General features: G+C 38.6%; 1 protein-coding gene across 2 annotated transcripts; it reads right to left on the reverse strand.

Annotated features, from left to right (window-relative positions):
- Positions 1–51: 51 nt before the first annotated feature.
- Positions 52–27,950, reverse strand: GPALPP1 (GPALPP motifs containing 1). 2 transcript variants are annotated; one of them, XM_060128788.1, is made up of 9 exons: positions 27,753–27,950; positions 20,213–20,345; positions 19,139–19,240; positions 16,435–16,540; positions 10,488–10,622; positions 9,882–10,046; positions 6,881–6,979; positions 1,716–1,934; positions 52–1,094 (listed from the first exon to the last, which is right to left on the reverse strand). In XM_060128788.1, the coding sequence occupies exons 1-8, from the start codon at positions 27,838–27,840 to the stop codon at positions 1,716–1,718; spliced, it is 1,047 nt and encodes a 348-aa protein (XP_059984771.1). In that variant the 5' UTR covers positions 27,841–27,950; the 3' UTR covers positions 52–1,094. The 2 variants fall into 2 exon arrangements, with proteins under 2 accessions (XP_059984771.1, XP_059984772.1); XM_060128789.1 differs by lacking the exon at positions 52–1,094 and having other exon boundaries at positions 1,595–1,934.
- Positions 27,951–27,980: the final 30 nt, after the last annotated feature.

Here is a 27,980-nt window from a genome sequence, read left to right on the forward strand (position 1 = left end):
TCCCCATCTCTCTTCCCTCTTGCATCTCCCTCCCACCCTCCCTATCCCACCCCTCTGGGTGGCACAAAGCATCGAGCTGATCTCCCTGTGCTATGCAGCTGCTTCCCACTAGCCATCTATTTTACATTTGGTAGTGTATATATGCCAATGCTACTCTCTCACTTCGTCCCAGCTTACATCAGGGTGGTTTTGATTACTGTTTCCATTTCCATTTTTGTATTCAGGGATTATGAGTTTGATTTTTTTAAAAGTTACTTATGACTGATATAAAAGATCTGTCCCCAGTAAATTAGCTAAAGCATGTTAAATATAAATGAATCAAGTCAGATCATCCCAAAGCAGGTTAAAGACTTAGAAAGCTTTGGTGGAGATCACAGAGACCAGGTCTCAGACTTCACACTGGGAACGGTTAATGGTGTTCTCTTGTCCCTCAGATTGCCTTCCCTAGAAATACTTACTGAAGTTGGAAAAATCAAAATAGCTTTTCCTTAGCACATGAAATAATGCAGAGGTCCCTCCTTCTGACTTAGAAACGAACAAACCAAAAAATCCAAACCACAAATAAAAAGCCCTGATTGCCACAACAAGCAAATTGATAACAAAATGGACAAAACCTCCATACCCTCTATTTTCAAGTAAATGTTGTGTATTCACTGGCTGCAGTTTAGAGGGAAACCCAAACAATTTCAAATTCATGGATTCACTGTGAGGACCCGACACACTCACCCAGGGCAAGTTCATAATATCTGATGAGGGGGTCTGAGCTGTGGGAGAGACTCAGTGGATGGTCCTGACCAGATCTTAACTGGGCACTTGTGAGACAGCACAAAAATTAGGGAGTGGCGGGGAGGGGGGAATTCTCAAAAAAATTATTTGAAGAAAAGCCGACATTTCCTCAGAAGCCAAAGACACATAAAATTCTACTCTATGTAAGACACACTGATTTCATGTTTCCACGTGACTTTAAAGGACGCGTGGTTTGTAAGACTAAAGCAATCCTCTAATCTTAAGAAACTCAAAATAAAGGAAGAAAGATGGACAGACAGAAAAAAAGAGTATTCTTCAACTCTTCTTCATTGCACAGGGAAATCCCCCTGAAGTAAGAATAAGAAAATTCAGTAAGTTGGAAAATATTTCTCACTTTAACCGTATTTTCCCTGAAAGTCACATTTTAATATTGATGTAGGTTTCATACAATTAAAAATCACAAAGATTTTAAGAAGCAACCTTAGCTTTTATGTAATCACCATTACGAACCCTTGTCAGTTCGGGCTATGTATGAGTGATGTAACGGTTTTGAACCTTAACTTACAGAGAACATTTCAAAAGCAATGAACATCTTTTGTGATCTTGTTTAACATAAAAAGACTGCTAGCAAACCTCATTCTTTAATAAAGCATGCATATTTACCCAAGCTTCAAACCACACTTTCCTTTGCCATGTCTCACAAATGAAAAGCTTTTATTTTAGCATTTTGAATAGTAATGCCCTGTTAGGTTATTACGAGGACAAGTCTACTTTCCCAGTATACAACATTTTTTATTCCACAAGGCTGAATTTTCAAACCTCACAGTTTACTTAGAAAATAAAGATCTGCAGGTTTATAATCTACTTTATTATAAAAGGAAATAAATTTTTACACAGTTATATATAACAGTATTTAGAAAAGTTCAAATTTATCAGTACGAAAATATACCTCACTGAAATATACTTACTTATAAAAACATATTGCCTTTGCCATGTGAAAACCTGGTGTTTAGTTCCCTAGATTTCTTTATCAGGGCTTTTTTCTGAGCTTCATCAAACTGATGAACTTTGAGATCCGTATCACGGTTAAATGGTATTCTTTCTTGGGGCTTATTTTTATCTTCAGCAGCCTTATTCTTTAGTTTTTTCTGATGAATGTCCATAAGAGATTCTGGCCTTTTTGATTCCTGGGGAGAGCAAGACAGTAGAAAGAAAAATCTTATATAGATCATTGACAGAATATAATCATGAAACAAAAGAATGAAGTAGTAATGGTAAACATGAAGGAGGGCGATTTACAAACCCAACAGGTTTTTCCAAATCTAAGACAGCATCTCTGAAGAAAATGTGTTATCAGAGGCAAATTCAATTATACCAAAATGAAGGTATCTACCAACTATATGCTACACAATAAAAAAAGAGCAAGACGGAGAGTAAACTAATGTTTAAATAACCCTCATGAAAATCACTGTGTGATTAGTCAGCATTAGAGGCTGAACCAAGAACACAGGTGAGAAAGAAGAGCAATTACTTTCTCACTTGGGAGCCCGGTTAAAGCTTCATGGATGGGCTGGTCCGTGAACCCTGCACGGGTGGAACTGAAGAGACGGGCACTGCCAGGCTGAAGCTAAAGCAAGTGCAAAGCAGAACAACCGCGGCGCAGAGATGACAAGATCCAAGGCTGGTGCAGGAAAAGCTGGCATAGTCTGTGTGCCAAGAGAATTTTTGTCCTTTCAGCTTTATCTCCTTCATTTTCTTTCTTTTTAGCTGGGGTAGGTACTCACATTTTCTTTTTCTTTTCCTTTGTCTTAAATTGAAGTATAGCTGATTTACAACACGTTAGTTTCACATTTTCAAATATATCTAGTAGGATGAGGTTTGAACAAAGTCAACTGGTTTCATAAATTGGAGAGTCTTTACAGACCTTTTGGTTAAACTAAAAGACAGAACAGCCCTGGATTGGAGAAGCAGGGAGTGGGATGCAGGAGTAGATGCAGGTAGTACAGACCAGCAGCCATCAAACTGCGATATATGTATCCCTGGGGGCCACACGGAGTGGATTCCATGGGGTATGAAGACATGGACAATTTCAACGTTACCTACTCATGATTCTCAACTTCTTAGCCTCACTTAAAGCTGACTTGCCTGGTAATGCATCTTGTGAGGATGTCTCCCCTTTCATTACAGCCCTTTCCTATTTAACAAAGGAGAGGTCTTTCAGAATCTTATTACAGAATGTTGTCTTGGACAGAAAGTCTCCAGAGCATCAAATAAAAAACCTGAAATACTGTATGAATGAAACTTCTTCTAATCAAGGAACTGTAAACCAGGAGGCTTTGTGTCCTTTTGCGTCTCAAACATATTTCTCATAAGAGCGTAATGTCCTTTCGGAATGGGTAGTTTGGCTCTTGTTGGAATGTTCTGAATTCAGATATACTGCAGAATGGGGCAATGAAAGAAAAGACAATTTTTGCTTAACAACCACATCTCTTCCAGGCCCTGCCTCCTGTCAGAGAATATATTTGAGAGCAAAGACATGAGGAGAGTTCAGTAAAAGCAAACTAACTGGTAAGAAATGATGAAGGTGGCAGCATCTTATTTTATCAGAAGACAAACTCATGGCACCTACCCACCTACGTTACAATTCAGAAGTGTCATAGGAATGATCATAATCACATCTATTTGAACAGAGAAATGGAGTCAGACTTTCTCACAGAAAGTCAGTCTCAATCACCTGTCTGATTTGACAATGAGATCTGACTTTATCAGTTAAGTTATGTGGTTGCTATTTCCTATACATTGAGCTCTATCTGGATGCTGAATTAGTAAATATTTATTTGAATTAGCACTATTTCCATGTTCTCAATCCCTCTCATTTCATAAATTGGTCATTTCATAAATCTTGGTGAAGTTTTTAGGAAACAAATTGATTTGCAAGTTAAGTGCTTTCGAATTCTTTATTTTTAATGAAAACTGGAGGTGAAAAAAAATCAAATGTTGCTAAGAAAAAATAACCTATCAATACACATAGCAGGGAGAAACAGTTTAGACCTAATGTTCTGCATTTGGAAAAATCTGGTTAGCAATGATGGTGCTGACATTTTCAACACTGGTGACCTTAGGCAAGTTATTTAAGCCTCAATTTTTCAGCTGTAAGATAATAAATCATAATAGTAATAATGTCTAAATATTTGGATGAGGTAGGATTTAAGTAATCTAATTAATACAAAGGATTTAGTAGTGTGGCGGGGTTCATAAGAATCAGTCAAGGGACTTCCCTGGTGGCGCAGTGGTTAAGAATCCACCTGCCAATGCAGGGGACATGGGTTCGAGCCCTGGGCCGGGAAGATCCCACATGCCATGGAGCAACTAAGCAAGTGAGCCACAACTATTGAGCCTGCGCTCCAGAGCCCGCGAGCCACAAGCCTGTGCGCCTAGAGCTCATGCTCCGCAACAAGAGAAGCCACTGCAATGAGAAGCCTGCACACCGCTTTGAAGAGTAGCCCCCGCTCACTGCAACTAGAGGAAGCCTGCGTGCAGCAACAAAGACCCAACGCAGCCACACACAAAAAAAAAAGGATCAGTCAATACATGTTAAGTATTCAATTTACTTAGCACATACTATATTGTAATCCTCACAACATCTCTATAAATTAACTGTTATTATTCCCATTATACAGATTTGGAAAGTGAGAATGAGAAAATAAGCCCTGTTCAGGAGGGCTGGAGAGTCAGGGCACTATAGCCCTTCCTCACTCTCTTTACCCTGTCCCTCAGTATCCAGTAGGGTGGCAATGCTGCCAGCTTGTGACCTTTGGAGAAAAGATGGAAAATCGTCCTCAGCTGAGAAGTTATTAACTGTCTAGCCGTTCTGAATGCAAAAAAAAAGACCAATGTGAAAAAAAATCAAAGTTAAGAGAGAGTTGACAGTTGAGAGATCATTAAAAATAATTTTTTGTTAATAGAGATCATTATAAGGTTTAAGTAAGTAACAAAAATCACACCAAAAGCCAATTCATGTAGAGATCAATTTGCTAAATGACTGGTTTGCTGATTTACCAAATTTAATCATTTAACAAAAATGTGTAGGTTTTATATTAATTTGCAAAAAGCCAGGGCAATTTATTTTGAATGGGCGAGTTTTTCAGCAGTTTTTGAAAATTCATGCTAAGATTCTAGTTGTTTGGTTTTTATTTTGCCTTCATGGTAATATTCTAAAGAGTGTTCAATTTATCAATACTAAGAGTTATAAGGTGGTTTAGTCTTAAGACTATATTAATATTTTGAAAACTATATCTCATAAGTAACCAAAATTTCAGCATAAGATTAGAACGCTAATTTTTTGGATGTGTTTTAAAATAAATTGCAGACACTGTTACATGTATCCCTAGTATTTCAGCATGATTTCACTAACCAGAGTTCAATACTTGTTTACAATTTTTTCTTTTAAAGTAAATTTACATACAATGAAATGCGCAAACCTTAATACTACATTCATTAAGTTTTACAATTCAAACTCCTAGCAATTTCTGGAACATATTTCCATCACCTCAGAAAGCTCTGTATGCCCCTTCCTAGTCCATCTCCACAATCCCACTCCAACAACTATTCTGGTTTTTTCCCCACCATAGATTCATTTTGCTTATTGTAGAGCTTCATGTAAATGGAATCATACAGTAGTACTTGGGTAGGAAGTCTTGCGTAAGACTCCCTTCGCTCAGCATAATGACTTTGAGATTAATCCACATTGTTGCATTTATTTGTAATTTGTTCCTTTTTATTGCCAGGTAGTATTTTATCATGAACGCAGTTTGGTTTTTTCTTTCTCTTACTGATGGACAGCTGGGTTGCTTGAAGTATTTAGCTGTTATGAATAAAGCTTCTATGAACATTCCTGTATAAGTCTTTTTGAAGCTATTATGAGTGAAGCACGCTCGAGTCTACGAAAACATGTTTTCATCTGTCTTACATAAACACCCAGGGGTGGAGTTGCAGGGTCATAGGGTAGGTGTTCGTTTAGTTTTATAAGAAATGCCTGTGTGGAAAAAGGCCCAGCTTGTTAATTTTCAGCTATTCTTCCTTTCTAACATAACTCACTACAGCTATAAATTTTGCCTCTAAGTGCCACTTTATATTACACCTCACACATTTTGATATGTTGTACTGAATATCACTTTATCATTCAGGTTTAGGTATTCCATTATTATGTCTTCTTTGATGTAAAGCTTAAATTTTGAATTATCTAATTTCCAGTTGTGTAGGGCTTTTAAGTTATTCTGAAGTTTAATTTAAATTCTTCGTGGTGCCTGAATGATGGTGATTCTTTCAATTTTGTTGAGACTTGACTTTGAGCTGGTCAGTTTTCAAAGATGTTCCATTTGGGTTGGGTTTCTGGTCAGTTTCCAACTATGTTTCATGTATGCTTCACTGTTTGTGGTACTGGTCTATATATGCTCAATAAATCATGCTAACTATATTTTTAATGCTTATGGAAATTTTCATGAACTAATACGCTAGGAACAGAAGGTAATTTTCCTGAATACCTTTCAGGGACCAAAGGGTTCAATGGTTTACATTTATTCTTTGAGCTGGAACACTAGTGGTTTTTTTTGGTTTTTTTTGTTTTTGTTTTTTTTTATGAGTAAGAGACTATTACAAAATAATAATATGCCCAATGAATACTGACTGTTTAGTTTATAAATTTAAATTGAACCATATTTTAATTTTTATATTTATATAGATTTATATTTTTCTCCCATATTTAAATCATTACATCAAACATTCCAAATCAGCTTACAATTTAAAATGTAAGAATTGGGCTCTCTAGGAGTTAGTAGGGCTCTTACTTTATAATCATGTGCTACCCATCTCTAGGAATTGAATTTCTGATATATGACTTAAGTAAAAAGTGAACTGAAAATGTTATGAGATGCATTAAAAAAGCCTAAAGGACTACACACACACACACACATATACACATACACACAAGAGTATTTTTCAGAACAGATGTATAGAAAAAGACTGAGATGAAAAGGAAGACTAAGAAAGAGAAAAAAGAAAAAGAGAAAAAAATGAGAAGAGCATTGAAAGATGGGAAAAAATGAAAGGCCATATATTTTATCCCCTGACTTACATTGTATGCGGATACCTGCTCGGCCAATCTCTTTTCCATTCCTGTCAATATATGTTCTTCATCCTTCTTATTGAATGACTTTCTTGCTTCTGGTGTCTCCTGAGGAACGAACACAGAAAACACATTACTAAACCATATAATTAAGAGAAAATAAAAAAAATACTATTATTTTAACTCAGATTGAGTAATAGGAGACTAAACGAAGCCAGGCCCGTTGAATCTCTTCCCACTAGAAATGTTAATATACTTGATACGGGATCTGTTAGTGTCCTACTCTAACATTTGCCTGAAAACAAGAAAAAACCCCAAAACACCTCTAACCAATCAACTAACTGGATTTTATCAAGCTCAGAGATGAGAATGACAAACAATAATGAAATGTAGAAAAGAAAATAAGGCTTAAAAAGAAATCTTATATTATCTGTTTTCAAAGCTAGGAAAAGCACTCTTGAGGGAAAAAAAATAAAAAGAAATAAATGGGGTACAGAAAAAATAAAAATAAAACTATCTTTATTCACAGAGGACATGACTGGCAATGTAGAAAATGCCAACGAATCTATTAAAAAACTCTTGGCATTAGTAAGCATAAGTGTAGCAAAGCTGCAGGATGCTAGGTCAACATACAAAATATACCAGCAATGAACAACTGGAATTTGAAATTTAAAAAGAAATGCCATTTACCATAGCACACACACACACACAAATGAAATACTTAGGTAAATTTCCAATAAATTTTAGTTAGGAAAAAAAAAGTATTCTGGAGAATATAGTCCCAGCCAGGAAAGAAGAAGGCCCATATAAAATCAACTGAAAACCACTTTCCACAAAGCATGTTTTTATACTGTTGCTGTTTGCTGAAGAAAGCCAAGGAGGTCCCCACACCATTTTTACCTTAATGATGGACTAAAACAACATTGTACTTAATAAATAAAGTATGTTAAAAAACATACGAGTAGCTCATTTCTTCTTTTTCCATAAAAATTTCCCCAGAAAGATTCTTTTACTTGTAAATATTAAGAGAAAAAATGATGTTCTGATAAGATGGAGGTGAAAACCTGACCAGTTAAGAGTTAGTAAATCTAGTCAAGACTGGGAAAAGAGAACATAACAGATCTTATTCAATTAATTTATGCATAACACTGCCATTTCTTTCTAAAAAGCAATCTTACTTCATTTGGGCATGTCGGTTAAGTGAATGTGCAAACATTAGTGGTATGAGAGATGAATGCTGGGGAATCAAATATAAAAAAGTAAGATGAAGTGGTGGAGAAAATCTACAAAAAGGTAATTTGGAGAGAGATAAAAAAGGAAACTTGACTAAGATCTGTTATAAAAATCAAAAATTAGTCATGACCTTTATATAGGACAGCTCTGTGACACTATATAATTTGTACCACAAATATAAGTCTGTGGTATTATATGCTGTAATACAGTGTCACATAAAATTTAAGGGGTATTAGTCATCCCTTTGGGAGTCTGTTGTAAACACAGAACAAAACACTTTCAGCCCTGAAAAGAATGACCAGATCTAAAGAACTCAGTCATAGGGCCTAAAATCACCTGAGTTCAAATTATACTGGCTAGTTTCTGTTTGTTCTGTTTTTCTGTGGTATTTTTCTTTGAGGAAGACTCCCTGCATATCTGGCTGTAGGCTAGACATCTACTCACATACAATGAGGAACACAAGGACTGAAAAAAGCACAAATAAAAAGTCCATGTAAGCAAGGGGATTAAATGTCTTTTTGGAGACAATCTTAAAGGCTAAATTATAAAAAGCGTCAGTATGTTATTTTTATAGAAGACCAGTTAAGAAAGAGCAGACAGGCGTTCCAACACTAGTCATTCACGGTGTGTGGCTCGCTTCTATACCATATCTTCTGTTGTCTCTTCTGCCCTCAGGTGTGTTGGTTCACCTCACCTTTCTGTTACAACTCTCAGATTTCCTTGAATCCTCCGGGCAAAGGAGAACTTATGATTTAGCCACATATTCTGCTAAAATGTGGAGATTGCCACATATCATCCACATGTTAAGAATGACACTATTTCACAACCAATTCTCCACTAAAATGAAAGCGCCATAAGGAGCTTTTTCTATTACCCGTGACCAAACAGAATTCCTGGCAGAGGAGATATTCAATTTACAGTTATAGAATGAAGATGGAAATCCTCATAATTCTAGGTACTGATGAACAAGATAAACAGAGTTAGGGGAGTGAATTTAAGTCAGAACTGATAAAGCTATAATCATAAGATGCCAATTAGTCAAGCACTTAAGATTGGAATGGGACATCTCAAGGAAACTGAAACTTTAGGATGGAGTGAATTTAAGGAGTTAGTGCTGAGGACACTGGTTGGACCCCTAACTTACAATGGAATATTTCATAATAAATGGAGAGATCCAAGAAAAGAAAATCTAACAATAATATTTTAGGCATACTTTTGTGGGTATTTTTAAATTAAATTATTCAATATATTAATGAAAGGGCTTTTTGCCTATCTTGACAGTAATATGAAGTTTACTGCACTTGAGCTACTGTTATTTTCAGAGATAGTCCCTGTGTATCACTTAACTTGCTAGGTTAATCTGTGCCTTGGCTTGTTCAAGACATTTTAAAAGAAATTTTCATGGATAGTATGATGTATAAAGACCAGGGGATTTGAAGTCAGAAAGGTCTAGAAGGGAATTACTGTTCGTGACTTACCAGCATTTAATTCCAGAAAAGGTGACCTCATAGAGGATAGTGTCTCCCTTCATAAAATGAGGTCAGTAAACCTATGTCTCCAGGTTCTCTTGAGATTTAGATGAGACAATTTATTGGGAAATAGTAAGTAAGTACACAGGAAGCAACTGGCATCACTTTCTTTTAACTTTCCTTCAGGGGAAATCTTTTCCCTTTGGAATCATAATTTTAAAAACAGTACTCTTAAATAATTCTGCCTCCTATTTTTTCAAAATAGAGTCAACATGGACAAAAATACAGGAACAAACAAACCCTCTTACCTTAGCTTTCCTTTCCCTGTCAGCTGGCATATCTGTCCAGACTGATCGATCTCCAGATTTGTCATCAGCTCTTCTCTTGAAAGTTCTAGGGCCAAGACCAAAGTTTTTCAGCTCCGGAGGAAGCTCAGTCATCCAAGAGTCTCTTGTAATTGTTTTAGATGAATCCTTTAAGAGAAATAAAAAGTAAAAAAAAAAAAAGTAGCCTTGGAAAATGTGTATATGTGTGCGTGTGTGCACATGTGTGTGTATATGTGTAGAATACTGTATAAGTGACTATGCTTCTCAACTGAGGCTTGAAAGTTATTTAACAGACTTTAAGAGAAAGGATTTAATAGACTATTTTTTTTTGGTCATATATGTTATGAATACTTTTATTTAATTTATTGTTCCTTTGACTTAATGTTATCTTTTGCCATACAGAAATTTTTAAGTAGGCAAAATTTCTACCCTTTTCCTTTTATAGCTTCTGAATTACCTAGAGCCTAAATTTTTATACACTTACATATGTACATATACATTTTTTTAATGTCCGTTTTTAAAATTGAGATTTTTTAATATATTTGGTCAATTTCTCAGAGAAAAGTGTACTATGTATTTAAAACTTACATCGTCTCCTTTAGTCAGTTTTTCTTTCATTCTCTGGGCCCTTTTTTCAAACTCTGTCGTAACACTAGAGTTAACTGGTCCTTTGGCAGGCATCGGCCCAATAATGTCCTCCTCTTCACTGCTACCTGTTTCCTTCTGAAATAAGAAAATGATCCTAAATTACTTAAAATTTAACTGTGACTGATAACCTACAAACAGAACAAAAAGCAAACACTGTGTTGCTGGCTAATCACTGAGCACCTTTCCTGAGCCTTTCTCAAGTGCACCATACAAAAATGACAAATCCAGGGGCTGTGGACTGTCTCACCTCTTCCCTATGTCCACAGCAGAGCTCATTAACTCATCTCAGTCCTCTTCCTGATGGACATAGATGTGGTCTCACAATTTCTCTGTAATATTCCAGAGAATTATTAATGATTCATCAGAGATGACACAAGTTGAAACCATTTTCTTTCCTGGTACAGAAAGAGCTCTTTGGAATAAGATGCACACAAATAAGACATTCTTGGAAGCTGTATCAGCCTTCATGATTTAGTACAGTCCACTGAAACAGAAATGCTGTACAAAGCCTTACAAAATACTGGCCCGAACGAGTTAATTTGGTTCCCAAAGTATTTCTCTCATTACCCCAAAGACACAACAGTATTGCAATAATTGAATTCAAGTAGTTCTTAGTAAATCATTTTTTTAAGTTAATTTTTTTAAAGAACAGTGATTTTAATTTTTTTTTTTTTTTGGCTGTGTTGGGTCTTCAATGCTGTGTGTGGGCTTTCTCTAGTTGTAGCTAGTGGGGGGGCTACTCCTCGTTGCGGTGCGCGGGCTTCTCATTGAGGTGGCTTCTCCTGTTGCGGAGCACGGGATCTAGGCGTGCGGGCTTCAGTAGTTGCAGCACATAGCCTCAGTAGTTGTGGTGCACACGGGTTCTAGAATGCAGGCGCAGTAGTTGTGGCATATGGGCTTAGTTGCTCTGTGGCATATGGGATCTTCCTGGACCAGGGCTCGAACCCATGTCCCCTGCATTGGCAGGCGGATTCTTAACCACTGAGCCACCAGGGAAGTCCCATTAGTAAATCATTTTATTAAAGGGTTTTCATGTAAGACTGTGTTAGATGCTATATGCACTTGGGTTTAAAACAGTCCTTGTCAGACACAAAAGACCCCTAATAGTCAAACCAGTCTTGAGGGAAAAAAACGGAGCTGGAGGAATCAGACTCCCTGACTTCAGACTATACTACAAAGCTACAGTAATCAAGACAGTGTGGTACTGGCACAAAAACAGAAACATAGAACAAGATAGAAAGCCAGAGATAAACCCACGCACCTGTGGTCAACTAATCTATGACAAAGGAGGCAAGGATATACAAAGGAGAAAAGACAGTCTCTTCAATAAGTGGGGCTGGGAAAACTGGACAGCTACAGGTAAAAGAATGAAATTAGAACACTCTCTAACACCATACACAAAAATAAACTCAAAATGGATTAGAGACCTAAATGTAAGACTGGACACTATAAAACTCACAGAGGAAAACACAGGAAGAACACTCCTTGACATAAATCACAGCAAGATCTTTTTTGAGCCACCTCCTAGAGTCATGGAAATAAAAACAAAAATAAACAAATGGGACCTAATGAAACTTCAAAGCTTTTATGCAGCAAAGGAAACCATAAACAAGACGAAAAGACAACCCTCAGAATGGGGGAAAATATTTGCAAACGAATCAACAAAGGATTAATCTCCAAAATATATAAACAGCTCATGCAGCTCATATTAAAAAAACAAACAATCCAATCCAAAAATGGGGAGAAGACCTAAATAGAAGAAGACCTAAATAGCCCCTTCTTTCTCCAAAGAAGACATACAGATGGCCAAGAAGCACATGAAAAGCTACTCAGCATCACTAATTATTAGAGAAATGCAAATCAAAACTACAATGAAGTATCACCTCACACCAGCTAGAATGGGCATCATCAGAAAATCTACAAACAACAAATGCTGGAGAGGGTGTGGAGAAAAGGGAACCCTCTTGCACTGTTGGTGGGAATGGAAATTGATACAGCCACTATGGAGAACAGTATGGAGGTTCCTTAAAAAACTAAAAATAGAATTACCATATGACCCAGCAATCCACTACTGGGCATATACCCAGAGAAAACCATAATTCAAAAAGACACATGTACCCCAATGTTTACTGCAGCACTATTTACAATAGCCAGGTCATGGAAACAACCTAAATGCCCATCGACAGATGAATGGATAAAGAAGACGTGGTACACGTATACAATGGACTATTACTCAGCCATAAAAAGGAACGAAATTGGGTCATTTGTAGAGACGTGGCTGGATCTAAAGACTGTCATACAGAGTGACGTAAGTCAGAAAGAGAAAAACAAATACCGTATGCTAACACATATATATGGAATCTAAAAAAAAAAAAAAAAGGTCCTGAAGAACCTAGGGGCAGGACAGGAATAAAGACGCAGATGTAGAGAATGGACTTGAGGACACGGGGACGGGGAAGGGTAAGCTGGGACGAAGTGCGAGAGTGGCATGGACATATATACACTACCAACTGTAAAACAGATGGTGGGAAGCAGCCGCATAGCACAGGGAGATGAGCTCGGTGCTTTGTGACCACCTAGAGGGGTGGGATAGGGAGGGTGGGAGGGAGACGCACGAGGGAGGAGATATGCGGATATGTGTATATGTATAGCTGATTCACTTTGTTATAAAGCAGAAACTAACACACCATTGTAAAGCAATTATACTCCAATAAAGATGTTAAAAATACAAATAACTCAATTTCATTTCTTTTTATGGCTGAGTAATATTCCATTGTATATATGTGCCACATCTTCTTTATCCATTCATCTGTCGATGGACACGTAGGTTGCTTCCATGTCCTGGCTATTGTAAATAGAGCTGCAATGAACATTGTGGTATGTGACTCTTTCTGAATTATGGTTTTCTCAGGGTATATGCCCAGTAGTGGGATTGCTGGGTCATATGGTAGTTCTATTTTTAGTTTTTTAAGGAACCTCCATACTGTTCTCCATAATGGCTGTATCAATTTACATTCCCACCAGCAGTGCAAGAAGGTTCCCTTTTCTCCACACCCTCTCCAGCATTTATTGTTTGTAGATTTTTTGATGATGGCCATTCTGACTGTTGTGAGGTAATACCTCATTGCAGTTTTGATTTGCATTTCTCAAATGATTAGTGATGTTGAACATTCTTTCATGTGTTTGCTGGCAATCTGTATATCTTCTTTGGAGAAATGTCTATTTAGGTCTCCTGCTCATTTTTGGATTGGGTTGTTTGTTTTTTTGATACTGAGCTGCATGAGCTGCTTGTAAATTTTGGAGATTAATCCTTTGGCAGTTGCTTCGTTTGCAAATATTTTCTCCCATTCTGAGGGTTGTCTTTGTCTTCTTTATGGTTTCCTTTGCTGTGCAAAAGCTTTGAAGTTTCATTAGGTCCCATTTATTTTTGTCTTCATTTCCATTTCTCTAGGAGGTGGGTCAAAAAGGATCTTGCTGTGATTTATATCAGAGTGTTCTGCCTATGTTTTCCTCTAAGAATTTTATACTGTCTGGCCTTACATTTAGGTCTTTAACTCATTTTGAGTTTGTTTTTGTGTATGGTGTTAGGGAGTGTTCTAATTTCATTCTTTTACCTGTAGCTGTCCAGTTTTCCCAGCACCACTTATTGAAGAGACTGTCTTTTCTCCATTGTATATCCTTGCCTCCTTTGTCATAGATTAGTTGACCACAGGTGCGTGGGTTTATCTCTGGGCTTTCTATCTTGTTCTATGTTTCTGTTTTTGTGCCAGTACCATACTGTCTCGATTACTGTAGCTTTGTAGTATAGTCTGAAGTCTGGAGCCTGATTCCTCCAGCTCTGTTTTTCTTTCTCAAGATTGTCAAGCATATTATTTAATCTTTCTAGGCCTTGGTTTGTCTTTCAGATAGGGATTGTAACAGCTCCAACCAATAACTAGTCTATTGCTAAGAGAATCCTGTGTTTTATTTGTTTTGTTCATTTTCTTTGGAACCACGTGCTTCTCAGGAAACTGGGACCTTCTCTAATTCCTGGGTAAAAATGCTGATAATTCTAAGCCAATCACTTTGGTCTCATTCCTCTTGGCCAACTGACTGGCTTGAGCATGGCATATGATTCAATTTTGGCCAAAGAAATGTGAGGAGAGGTCTACAGGAAACCTGGAAAGGTTTTCCTCTCTCTAAAAAGGGGGCACAGGTTAGGGACACTATGTCTGGACACTGTCATCTGCATGTTAATCTCAGCACTTGGTCAGCCTAAGAGGAATTAACATGCTGTAAATGATAGAGAAGACATAAAAAACTGGGCCCTGGATGATCTCATTAGTCTGTTGAATTTACCAACCCTGGAATGACCCTTCCTCTAGACCTCTTCTTAGGTATGAAACACATTTTTCTTATTTCGGGAATACAGATTACAGACCACCCAGGAAATTATATAAACAACCAATTTGTTAACTAACAAGGTTAAGACTACATTTCATTGTGAGTTGGATTTTTTATTAGCAGCTAAAAGCACTCTAGCTGATGGTAAGCAAGCCAACATAAGTATCTAGGGGAAAACCATTTTGGAGAGACTTGGATAGCAAGTATCAAGGCTCAGGAGTAGGAGCCTGTCATATTTAAGGAGAAAGGAGCTCAGTGTGGTCAGATCAAAATTAGAGAGAAATCAGGGAGCTAATGGAGGCCAGATTATAGAGGGCCCTGTAAGGACTTTGGCTTGTATGCAGACAGAGGAGGAGCAAATTGATGGTTCTGAGCATCAATGATATGATCTGACTTTATTTTATCTGGGCCACTCTAGCTGCTGTGTTGAGAAGAGGTAGTGGAGGAACAAAGGCTAAGACATGAAGACCAATGAAAGAGGTGAAATATGATGTTGACTGGGATCAGGGTAGCAGCAGAAGTGGCTGGGTTCTGGATGTTTTTGAAGGTGGGAACAACAGAATTTGTTGTCAGACTGATTTCTCTAAGGGCCTGACACACTGTAGGTGTTTTATAAACATCTGCTGAAAGAATGAGTAAATGACTCTGGAGTTCATGAGCTTAACCACTGCATTATATATTTCCTTTAGTAACAACTTCAGTGGAATTGCTGAATTCTCAGTGGAGATGCACAGGAGTATTTGAATTTATTACCACCTGTTCAGTCTGCTAATCTTCAGCATGAATTAATCACTGCAGATTAGCAGACTGAACAGGTGATATAAAATCCTAAGAACTGGGTTTGAGCTTTGACTTTTGATAAGTAGAAATTGTGATTTGGAGTTAAGTTACCCAATTTCTCTGGCTTTTAGCATCTCTAAGATACAGATCATGATTATTTCATAAGGCTTTGGAGAAGCTGAAAATGCACATATGGGAAAAATGCATTACAAATTATAAAGTATTCTGCAAATCTCAGCTTTTGTTAAGGACTGGCCCTCTGTAAGAATATAGGCTTCCTCCTTGACTCCAAAATTACTTGTTCTTTCTTTTCAAAACATCATGTATCCACTAGTGCCCTTGTTATACAATGGTATGAGAGCTGGGTAGGAGAAAGTTAATTTCAATATTTTATAATAATTATTTCACTATTAAAAATTTTCTTAGCTTGTTCTCTTCTGGATCAAATCACAGTGATTCTTTAAACTCTGCATCATGTTCTAGTTTCTAGTACTTTAAAGCTTCCCTTCAAGGATGAGAAGCATGAATAGGTAACACCCTGTCACATGTAATTTGCCTTGTTATTTTTCTAACAGAATCTCAGGTCTATGACAGCTTTTGATTTCATCTACCTAGATACAATCCTAAATTAGTTTGAATATGATTGAGTCAAATGATTGTAGTTATTCCTATGTAAAGTCTTGAGTTTCTTACATCTTATTCTTTAATAGAAAAAGTTCCAAACCTCAGAGTTGAAATACGATGATACTTGTCTTGGATCATCTCTGCCTTTGTCACTTTTCTGTGCAGATTTAAGAAAACCAGGTGGTAATGCAGGACCTATTATAGGCCTGAAAAATAAAATGTACCTTTATCATTCTCCCTGACTTTAAAAAGTCAGCTTTCAGAATAAAAGCTCACACAAATAATAAAAAGCCAGATAATAACAAATGTTGAAAATGAGAATCTTATTCAACATATTATTTTTACTCTATAACCTAGTATTTTTTCACTGAGTATCATAAAAATAAAAATCTAATTTTTTGTATTTTAACTTTCTATTTGTTAGTCAACGATTAGATGTGAAACCAGTAATTCTCAATCTTTGTGCCAATGGTGTATACCCACTTCCTAAAAGAACTATGTTAAATAAAAATAATAACTTAAAAAAAAAGTCCTTATTATGTGGACTTTTATGTGGACTAAAGCCTGTGAAGATCTTTTTCATTTTGTGCCTTGGCTTTCAGTTTTGCTATTCACCGTCCACTGAAAAATACCTTAGTGGCATTATATTTATAGTCAGAACTACTTAAGTATAAATTGGGTTCTAAGGACATACGTAGCAAATGCATACAACAGATGTTGGTAATTTATGGTTATGTGTGCCAAGGCAGTATAAAAACCTAAACACCGTCCTAACAATCCAATAATGATGTGGAAGCATATAAGAAGGAAAATAGTTCATTTAAGACCTGTATGTAAAGGAAAAGGTAGTATGCTAACCACATTTCAACCAGTGTACTTTTCTGTTTCCTTCAAAAAACCCTGGTTGGTATAAGTCACTCCATTTTCTATCTGAGCAAAATAACACCCGAGGACAACATGAACTAGTAGGTGGCAGAGCTGGAGTTTGAACCCTGGTCTATCTGATGCCAAAGTTCATTTTCTTTCTAGCTGCCCTACTGCCACATTCTGAGAGAACAGACATCCATTCAAAAGAGAAAGCTGCCTAAATTCTAGGCCTTAAAAAGAAAAAGTCCTACTTTATGTATGGAAAAAACAAAAGAAGAACGATATTTTCTACTCTCTTTCATACTGTTAAGTTTCTCCATTCTTTGTTTTTTTCCAGAGATGTCCCTGTGCAAGTGTTACCAACCAAGATGGCACTGATGCCCTAAGCTGAATTTTCCAGATTGCACTATGTTCAATTAGAGTCTTACAGACAGGTTTCCCGGTAGGACAAAAATAGTACTAGAGTCACAAGGTTTGGGGTCTGATCCTGGCCACTTAATTACCTCTTGCCTTGCTTCATAAAACTACTATGAACCAAAACAATTTTGCAAATGAAAAATGCGGAAGTGTGGCATTGTTAGATCAAATTAGTTATCATTTATAAAGTATAAGGAAGTGCTGTATGGGTTTTTTTCTGAGTATAGTTTTTAGCAGATCTACAAATGTAATTACAGCTCAATTCTCTGGCCTCAGGGAATTGGTAAGGATAAAACCATTAACACATAAAATCTTAAAATATAGTAAAGGAACATAACCACAGCACATGCTGTGGACGTGTATGAGGTTTTGCCTCCAATATATGCTTCCACCTGTTTATTTCAAACATATATTTTACTATTGTCAAAATAGAAAGAAATCGCTATGTATCTAATAATCTATTTTCTTGAAAGGAATGTTATTTCCCAGCAGTCAGCAAATTTCCCATAAAAACCCAGACAGGAAATTTTAGGCTCTGAGGGCCACATTTGGTCTTTGTTGCATATTCATCTTTATATTTTAATGACCCCCTAAAGATCATTCTTAGCTCGGGGCCATACAAAAACAGGCAGTGGACTGCCTATTCCTCTTATTTCTTCTTTCTTTTCCTAAATAAGCATCCCTTTACTTGCTGACGCCATTACAGAAACTGACTACATTCGCAACAAAAAGTGTTTTTTGAGTTGAAGTCAGAGGCAGTTACTCCCCAAAAGTTGTATGAAAATTAGAAGCTGACAAGTATGATTATAATTCTGAATATAAAATGTACAACAGCCTTTTCTACTTGTTCTTGCATACTGGGATACAATGTTATGAATTATAAACAATATGGTGTGCAATTTCATATTCAGCAGTTAAATATTTTATAATTCTGAGAAGATAGGAATCAGTATTTACTATATGTTTATTCTGTGCCAGGCACTATATAAGAATCACACATGTATATATATGCATATAAATATGAAATCTCAATCACCACGACAATGCTGTAAGGTACGTGTTGCTATCTTATTCCACAGATGACAAATTTGAGGTTCGGTGAAGTTAACTGTGTAACTTGGTACATAGGGATTTGTCTATTCTTTCAATAAATAATTAAGAAGACGTCTGAATTAGAAGTCAAACACCAGGATCCCAGCCCCAGGTGTACCACTGACTATGTGTGCAACCTTACTTGTTTAAAAAAAAAATGGGGAAGAAGGGTCATGTTTCACCCAGCCTGCCACAGAACGCTCTTGCGAGTATCAAATAAGAGATGTGGAAGTTTTTTATGAATTATAAAAGTGTCATAAACGTGTAAATAATTATTTTCCTTATATGAATTTTAAAATTAGTTATTTTTACTTCAAATTTATTTCAAATGTTATATAAACACATAAGTTAAAAAACAATTTCAGACAACTCTTTAATGAATTAATGGATACTTGAAAAGACTGGCAGGAAGTAGTACACATTACCACCTTGGAGGAGAATCATCCTGCTTTTTAAATCCAGGAGGAAGGGCTGGTCCAAAAAACCCTTCATCATCATCATCATCGTCATCCTGATTTCTCCTCTGTTTTCTGAAAACACAGTAGTGTAATTTTATGCATGTATGTCAAAATTTTCTTCATAGAGAAATTGCCATTTTTAAAAGAACATTAACTTCAACTAGTTGTACAAACACTGAAACAATAAAATAATCTTGTCAAATAAGAAAAAAAATCTACCACAGATCTTATACTAATCTTTTCTTGAAATTCACTTATGGTCTAAAAATAGAGATTGGTTACTTCTTTACAGCAGTAATAATATCAATTTTCTATATTTTCTGTGTTGTTTAAGAGTCCACTCAATGAAGTTTCAAATACTCTACTTGCTAGATATTTTTGAGCAAAACGTTTATGGCACTGGTTTTTAAATTCACTTAAGTAAAGGCTTTAAGTTGCTACTTCTGTCTCTTACTCATTAAAATGCTTTAAAAAAGACCTTGCTATCCAATAATAAACAAAGATTTGACTTCTTATTTACATCGACCTGTGGTGAGTAAGGCTAGGTCAGAGGGAATCATTCATTTACTTAAACAAAAAGCACATAACTGCATACATAATTTTTTTTAAAGCATATTCTTTTTTTTGGTTGTGTGGCTTGTGGGATCTTAGTTGCCCAACAAGGATCGAACCTGTGCCCCCTGCATTGGAAGCATGGAGTCCTGGACCAGTCCATGAAGTACTGGACCACCAGGGAGTTCCCTGCATACATAATTTTAAAAAGAAGATGTATGGTTTATTTAGAATATTTAATCACTTCAATAATACCTTAAGGAAAATTCCTTTATATAAGACTTTTATTGAAATTCTAGATATCTCCAGAGCTATATACTACTACAATAAATTTTTTTCTGAAAGGTAGTTCATGAGGAAATGCCATATGAAGTAATTTCTTCCTGTGCTATATAAATGCAGGTTATGATATCCCCTTACTAGCTCTCTGTTCTAGCCAGCGTACACCAGATTGGAAGATTGGTTTACCATTTAATGTAATAAGTGACTCACCTTGCAGTTGGACCAGTGTCATCTTCTTCAGATTCCTGATTTCCTTCTTCAGACAAAGAACTACTGTCCTCGTCGCTGTCTGATGACTTTGAACTACTGCTTTTATAATTAGGGGGCAGAGCTGGTCCTGCAACTAAAGAAGATGTCTTGTGTATGTCATAAGTAGCCACAACTGTTTCAATGAACTCCCTAGCTGACATTTCACACTTTCTTTTCTGAAATTCTCAGCACTGGCTGGCTATCATTTATTATGGACTTTAATCTCATTTGTTCCTGTTATGTACAGTGGGCTTGTCTTTCCAACTCCAGGAAGGCAGAAATCATGTCTTACACAGTGTTAACTACGAGATTCACAAAAGCTTTAACACCCAAACTTATAAATATAGCAATAGCACATAATTTGCCTGTCATCTTGCAATTTTTGCATTGGTTGCAATTTTGCTTGGTGCAACTGCCAAAATGGTTTCATGATTTTGTTTTTTCCTTATGGACAGCGTATGGTAGACAATATTTCTATCACGGAGCTAACCAAACAACAAATTTGCCATTCCACAGTCTAACATGGTAAAAATCAAAATTATCCATTCTGGTTTCTGACTAAGAATCACCACTTAAAAATACCTTTATTGGTACCTTTATTGGTATTACCATACTTCTCAGTTAGCTTTCTGTTTGAGATGATTTTCCAAGCAGAAACAAAAGTAGAGGCACTCTAAATTCTCCTGCTTACTAGTAGAGATTCAGAGAAGAGAATGAGGTCACATTGGGATGCAGATGCCAAGGAAGAGGTAAGGGTATTCTGTGCCCACTCACCATAGTGAACTGCTTTCACTTCATGACTTAGCAAAATTATAAATTATTGCATGATGTCACTGTATGATGTCACACAGACCCAACTGTCTATGGCGATCCTCAGCAGTGATGCTAAAACTCTACTGACATAGTCCCCAAGCCTGGGTGTTTATCAGACTTGCCAAAATATTTTTAAAAAAGAGATTCCTGGGCCCTTGCCCCAGAGATTCTGACTTAGTTGGCCTGGAGTAGGGCCTGGAAATATGATTTTCCAAAGAGCTTCCCAGGTATGCTATTCCTTCAGTATTAATAACAACAAAAACGTAAAAGAGATTTACATGCATTTCCCTATTTAATTCTGACAACAACCTTATTAGGACAGCAGTATTACTTCTAGCTTACAGATGAGGAAACTGAGGCAGAGAGACAGTAACTTGCCCAATTTTACACAACTAAATAGTGGAGCTAGGATATGAACCTCTTAACCGTTATATTAAACAACATTCAACAAAGTCAACATCCATCCATTCAACAAATATTTATTGAGTAAGTACTTCTAGAGAAACAACTTAAAAAAGAAACAAATAAAAAAAGGTGACTGTGAATACGTGGGAGGGTAATTTTAAAGACAGAGGTCAGGGAAGGTTCCCCTGAGAAGACATTTGTAGGGAGACTTAAATGATGACAGTGGTCATGCAACAATCTAAGGGAAGAACATTCTAGATAGAGGAATCACTAGTGTGAAAGTCCTATGGAGAGAACAAGTTTGATGTGCTTGAGGGACAAAAAGGCCTGTGTGGCTAGAGCAAAGTAAGCAAAGTGACAAGACAAAATTGGATGGTTCAAAGGGGCCACACTCTATGCTTTGGGGCCAGACTCCAGCTGTGAATTCCAGCTCAGCCACTTCCTAGCTGTGTGATCTGGATATTATTTAACCTTCCTGTGTTACTCTCTTAATCTGTAAAGTGAGGTTAACAGTAGATCCAATCTCATAGGGCTGCTGTGAAGAATACATATTATACCTGAAAAGCATATAACACTATATCTGGCATACAGCAGGCACTCCATAAATGTGAGCATAGGCTGTGGTAACTGAGTTTGGATTTTAGTTATAACAGGCAGTCACTGCAAGGTTTTGAGTCTGGAGAGATATAATCTGAATTAGCTTTTTTATTAAAACAAAAACGAAAACAAAAAACTCAGCTTGTGGTCAATAGGGAATCAGGAGTAGGGGAGATGAGTTAGAAAGCTGATATGAAATGGTTTGATTTGCAACTGCTTTGAAGAAGCAGGATTTGCTAATGGTTTGGATGTGAGAAGTGAGAGCCAAAAAGGAACTGAGGATGTCGTAGGTTTCTGGCCTGATTAGCTAGCCAGGAGGATGGTAATGCTATTCTCTAATATGGAGAAGACTAGGAGGGAAGCATGTTTGGGGGAAGAGCTAAGAGCTTGTTTTTCACACCTTCAGTTTAACATGCCCATTAGAAATTTCAGTGGTATGATCAGTGGTACTTGGGTATATTAATATAAAACTCAGGGGAGAAAGCAGGCTCAGTGTTGGAACCACTGGTCTATTTCTGAAATTTTTTTCCTATTGCTCCTTGTTGTATTACCATAGAACAAGTGCTCAATACACAACAATACACAACAAATTGACTTCGAAAATCCAAACTTTTATCTTAAAAAACTGGATGCATTTTTTCTACATTCTCCCATGTATTATTAAATAAAGGAAGGAATTATAGAAAATAAATGCTAAACTGGGGCTTCCCTGGTGGCGCAGTGGTTAAGAATCTGTCTGCCAATGCAGGGGACACGGGTTCAAGTCCTTGTCCGGGAAGATCCCACATGCTGCGGAGCAACTAAGCCCGTGTGCCACAACTACTGAACCTGCGCTCTAGATCCCGTGCGTCACAACTGCTGAGCCTGCGCTCTGGAGCCCACATGCCTAGAGCCCGTGCTCCTCAACAAGAGAGGCCACAGCAATGAGAGGCCTGCGCACCGCAATGAAGAGCAGTCCCCGCTCGCTGCACTAGAGAAAGCCCATGCCCAGCGACGAAGACCCGAAGCAGACAAAAATAAATAAATTTATATATTTTAAAAAAAGCTAAACTGGTAATACGGCATGCCTAGAAAAGAACAATCAGTGAGCAAAAAGAGGAAAACAATAAGAATTAAAAGATAAAATTCATATCTCCAACTGCTGTTTAAGACTGAAGAACAGTTATGTCTTCGTTTGTAAATGTTCCCCAACTATAAGTGGAGATTATACCTGACTTCTGACCGTAATGAATAACGCCTTTACTGTTTTCTGGTTTATCTTTGTATGTACTACTAATTCCTAGAGAAAGCACCTTTTAGAATATAGCAAGGGAGCATACAACCTTCCATAAACATCCCTTTCTTCAAAATTCTAGGCGGTTATAGTTTAACATGAAAGAGCCTAGGGGATTACATTTCACTCTTGGCTCTCTCCATCTTCCTCTTGCTCCTAAGTATTAAAGAGAGAAGTTTTTTTTCCTTTTTAGCTTCTTTTTTTTCTTTCTTTTTTTTTTTGCTGCGCTGGGTCTTTGTTGCTGCGCGCGGGCTTTTCTCTAGTTGTGGCGAGCGGGGGCTACTCCTCGTTGCGGTGGCTTCTCTTGTTGCAGAGTATGGGCTCTAGGCGTGTGGGCTTAAAGCAGTTGTGGCACGTGGGCTCAGTAGCTGTGGCTCACGGGCTCTAGAGCACAGGCTCAGTCGTTGTGGCACACGGGCTTAGTTGCTCTGCGGCACGTGGGATCTTCCCGGACCAGGGCTTGAATCCGTGTCCCCTGCATTGGCAGGTGGGCCCTCAACCACTGCACCAACAGGGAAGCTCCCTAGCTTCATTTTTTTTTTATAGGTATCACTTCGAAACTATATAAAATGTCTCAAAAAATTGTTTTAGGCATTTGTAATGAACTATTCCATCTCTTTCCTAAAGCAGTGATGCGCGTCATTAAGGTAGCTCTTCTACTGCAATGGTAATTTTACAAGTAGATTACAACTTCCATGAAAATAGAGATTATGTCATATATTCCATATGTTTCCCTTGTAATATCTATCACACAGAATTATGCATACAAAAAGAAGTACTAAGTATAAAGCACATTAAATCTCATTATAGATCAGCAATCGATTATAATAGGAAACACTGACTCTGAACCCCAATTAAACAAAACGTTATTCCCTCCAAAGCAGTTCCATTCTTCTCATTAGCAGACTTAAACTGCAAAAAAATTATACTGTTATACTTTGAATTTCAACAATAAAGATTTGTGGAAATTTGTTTTGCTCTCTTGTTATATACATATTTTTAAAATAATCTTGATTCTGCCTGTTGACTGGCAAAGTCTAAAATATTTACTATCTGGTTCAGGAAAAGCTTGCTGATCCTGTGACAGGATTAAGTCATGGAAATGTCAATAAGGAGCATCCAACTGTCTTTTTTTTTTTTTTTTTTTGGGTACATGGGCCTCTCACTGTTGTGGCCTCTCCTGTTGCGGAGCACAGGCTCCGGACGCGCAGGCTCAGCGGCCATGGCTCACAGGCCCAGCTACTCCGTGGCATGTGGGATCTTCCTGGACCGGGGCACGAACCCGTGTTCCCTGCATCGGCAGGCGGACTCTCAACCACTGCGCCACCAGGGAAGCCCCAACTGTCTTTTGATGGGAGTAGGTAGTGACGTCAGTGGTGCAGTGGTTAAGAATCTGCCTGCCAATGCAGGGGACAAGGGTTCAAGCCCTGGTCCGGGAAGATCCCACATGCTGTGGAGCAACTAAGCCCGTGCGCCACAACTACTGAGCCTGCGCTCTAGAGCCTGTGCGCCACAACTACTGAGCCTGTGCTCTAGAGCCTGTGTGCCACAAATACTAAACCCGATTGCCACAACTACTGAAACCTGTGCGCCTAGAGACCATGCTCCGCAACAAGAGAAGCCACTGCAATGAGAAGCCCGCGTACCGCAATGAAGAGTAGCCCCCCCCGGCTCAGCAACGAGGACCCAACACAGCCAAAAATAAATAAATAAATAAATTTTTAAAAAAACCAAACAAACGTGATGGTTGGGCTGAGGCTAAAAGATGAGATTGAGTTAGCAGGGCAAAGCGAGTGTGGATTGGAGGAAGAGTGGTCCAGGCAGAGGGAAAAGCATCTGCAAAGAATTAAAGCCTAAGGACCTGGCACATCTAGAAATGTGTTCAGAGTGTCTGGAACCAAGAGAAGAGAGGAAATGTGGCTGTGAGGTCAAACGAGGTCAGGACTGAAAAGGGTGCCTTGAATTTAGCAAAAAGGTGCTGAGACGATTGGTGAGTGGTCTTCATTTATTTCCACAGTGAAATTGGTGAGAGTGGTCTCCGTGGATTGGCAAGAACAGAAGCCAGAATGCAGTGGGTTAAGGAGAAAATGGGGAGGATCCAGAGTTGGTCAGAGAGAAAGAGGAGTAGCTACTGGGGGATGTGGAGTAGTCTTCATGAAGATGGGAATGATTTGAATGTTCTGGTTAAATGCTAAGGGCAAGGAGTGCCCAGGACTAGTGAGGGAAGTGGTTCCGAGTAAAAAATGGAAGGATTAGCCTTGGAAGGAGGTAGTTCCCCTCTTGCATTATAATCAAAGGGAAGACGAAAGAGTTGGGCAGAGGTTTGGGAAAGTTTTTAGGTACTGTGCCAAGAAAAGTGAGCAAGTTCTCTTAAGATGGCATCTACTTTTTCTGTGAAGTAGATGGAGAGAGAGTGTAAAGAAGAAAGAGAAGGTTTTAAAAAGCCATGGTTGATCATGGGGGAGGAGACCGGCGTGGGGAAATGTCTGAGAATGGCTGGGCAGAACTGTGTACCCAGCCAGGGAGAAGACTATAGTTTTTAGCAGCATTAGCCTGTGGAGGGGTGAGGTTTCTTCTAGCAGCACTTGGAAGCCTGGGTGTGGGCTCATCAGGGGTGAACGACTGGACTGATCCAGGGCTGAGTTTTTGCTAGATGGGTTTAACAGAATACTAAATGGGATAAGGCAGCTGAAAACACTGGCAAGAGAAGGCATGAATGGACGGACCATGGAGGCTAAGTTGAGCAGGGACAGAAGTAATTAAAGGAAATTTAAGGCCAAAACAGACTGAGGCAGAGATCACATGGCTCAATGAGACTAAAAACAAAAAAATAAAATAAAAATATTGTAATGAGAGTAGCTGAGTAAGAATGATGGATGAATAAGGGGTTCTGGCTGAGAATAAGATCTGAATTTAAATTTTCAGAGATGGGGGAATTCTCTGGCGGTCCAGTGGTTAGAACTCCATGATCTCACTGCCAAGGGCCCGGGTTCAATCTCTGCTCAGGGGACTAAGATCCTATAAGCTGCACAGTACGGCCCAAAAAAAAAAAAAAAGTTTTCAGAGGTGGAATAGGATCCAGTGTGTGACTGCACATGTGGCTGGGATAAGTGGTGTGAAGGTTGCCGCAGATGAGGAGAATAAAGTCAGAGTCAAAAGAGCCCAGGCTCCACTCAGCTTACACAAAGCAGTGTCTGGAGTATGCAGACTGGTCTTGAGAAAACATCTGCACCCCCGTGTCTTTAACATGATCTCAGAGGACATTTCCCAGGACTCAATTTTCCAGAGTATTCAAATAAAATTAAATTGGTCCATCTCAGACCTGTGTGCTAAATAAAAAGTTTGGTTAACCCCACTTTTCTTCAACCTTAGTTGAATGGAACCTTCCTTGCTAAAATAAAAGCCTAACTTTTTAACAGCTATTGCAGAAACAAGACTTGGAAAGAAACCTCTAGGTGGAAACACGGCCTCTGGGTAGTCGAAGAATGCAAATTAGATTCAGAAATGGAAGAGTTATTCTTCCAGCTTTGCTCTTTGCCAACTTCAGTCAGTCCCAGGCTACAAATTAGTACAAACATGAAAGGAGATGAATACTCATCACGGAGGAGTCTGAGAAGCATTTATTTGGCAAATACGAGGTGCCTGCTATGTGTTAAGGCTAGAAGACTATAGTGCAATGGTGGACACAGATATGTCAGCGAGTTATTCGAAAACAGTGTATTAAATATGTGACGTAAGTAAGTAGGCAAAAAACCCGTGGGTAAAGAGGAGGGCGTGACAATGCTTGGGAGAGTGTGGAAAGCCTTCACTGAGGTGACACTGAAGTTAGGGCTTGAAGGATGAGGTGGGAGTTTGTCAGGTACGTCAAGAAGAGTAGGGCGAGGGCCGAAAGAGCCTAGAGAATTGAAGAACTGCGCAGAAACTCGGATTGGTTTGAGCTCTGAGCCGTGTGTGTCAGGACAGGACGAGAGGCTAGGAAGGCAGGTCGGGGGCTAGGGCGCAGAGGTTCGGAGTACGGGCTTCGCTCTAAGTCGGGCTCCACCACTTAACTAACTGTGTGGTATGCGCAACAGCCTGGGCCTCAGTGTCCCCATTTGCAACACGAAATAATAATCTTTACCTTATACAGTGGCCAAGAGTATTAAATCATTGAACGTGCATCGATCGTTTAGCACAGCGTCCAGTCCATCGAGAACTAAATGCGAATACTTCTTGGTGATAATGATTACCAGGCCAAAGCTCGTTTCTACAGGCCCCACGGCCACGCTTGGGAAGGAACGTTAGCTCGGGTGGGGCCGCGCCCACTCGCCACTCCTCCGCCCTCCCGGGCCTCGGGACCAGTACTCTGAGAACTGGGCCTGGCCAGAGACGGGGTGGGAGGGCCTGGCGGGCAGGGGACATGCCGCCGCTTACCGGGGCTGGGGTCCCGCTCCTCGTCCTCCGCTGACCCGCTGGCCTTGAAGCCGGGCGGCAGTGCCGGCCCGATAAGATCCCTCGCCATCCGCGGTGGCAGACACTGGTCTCACACACAGGTGTATCCACGCCGAGTCAAACCCCCGCGAGGTAGCCCGCCATACGCAGAAAATGAGGGAAGCTTTTCCGGCCCCGACCAATGACGTGGCAGCCTATGATTGGCTGACC

The sequence above is a fragment of the Lagenorhynchus albirostris genome, chromosome 18 (genome assembly GCF_949774975.1).
Source record: "Lagenorhynchus albirostris chromosome 18, mLagAlb1.1, whole genome shotgun sequence".
In the NCBI taxonomy this organism is placed as follows: Eukaryota; Metazoa; Chordata; class Mammalia; order Artiodactyla; family Delphinidae; genus Lagenorhynchus; species Lagenorhynchus albirostris.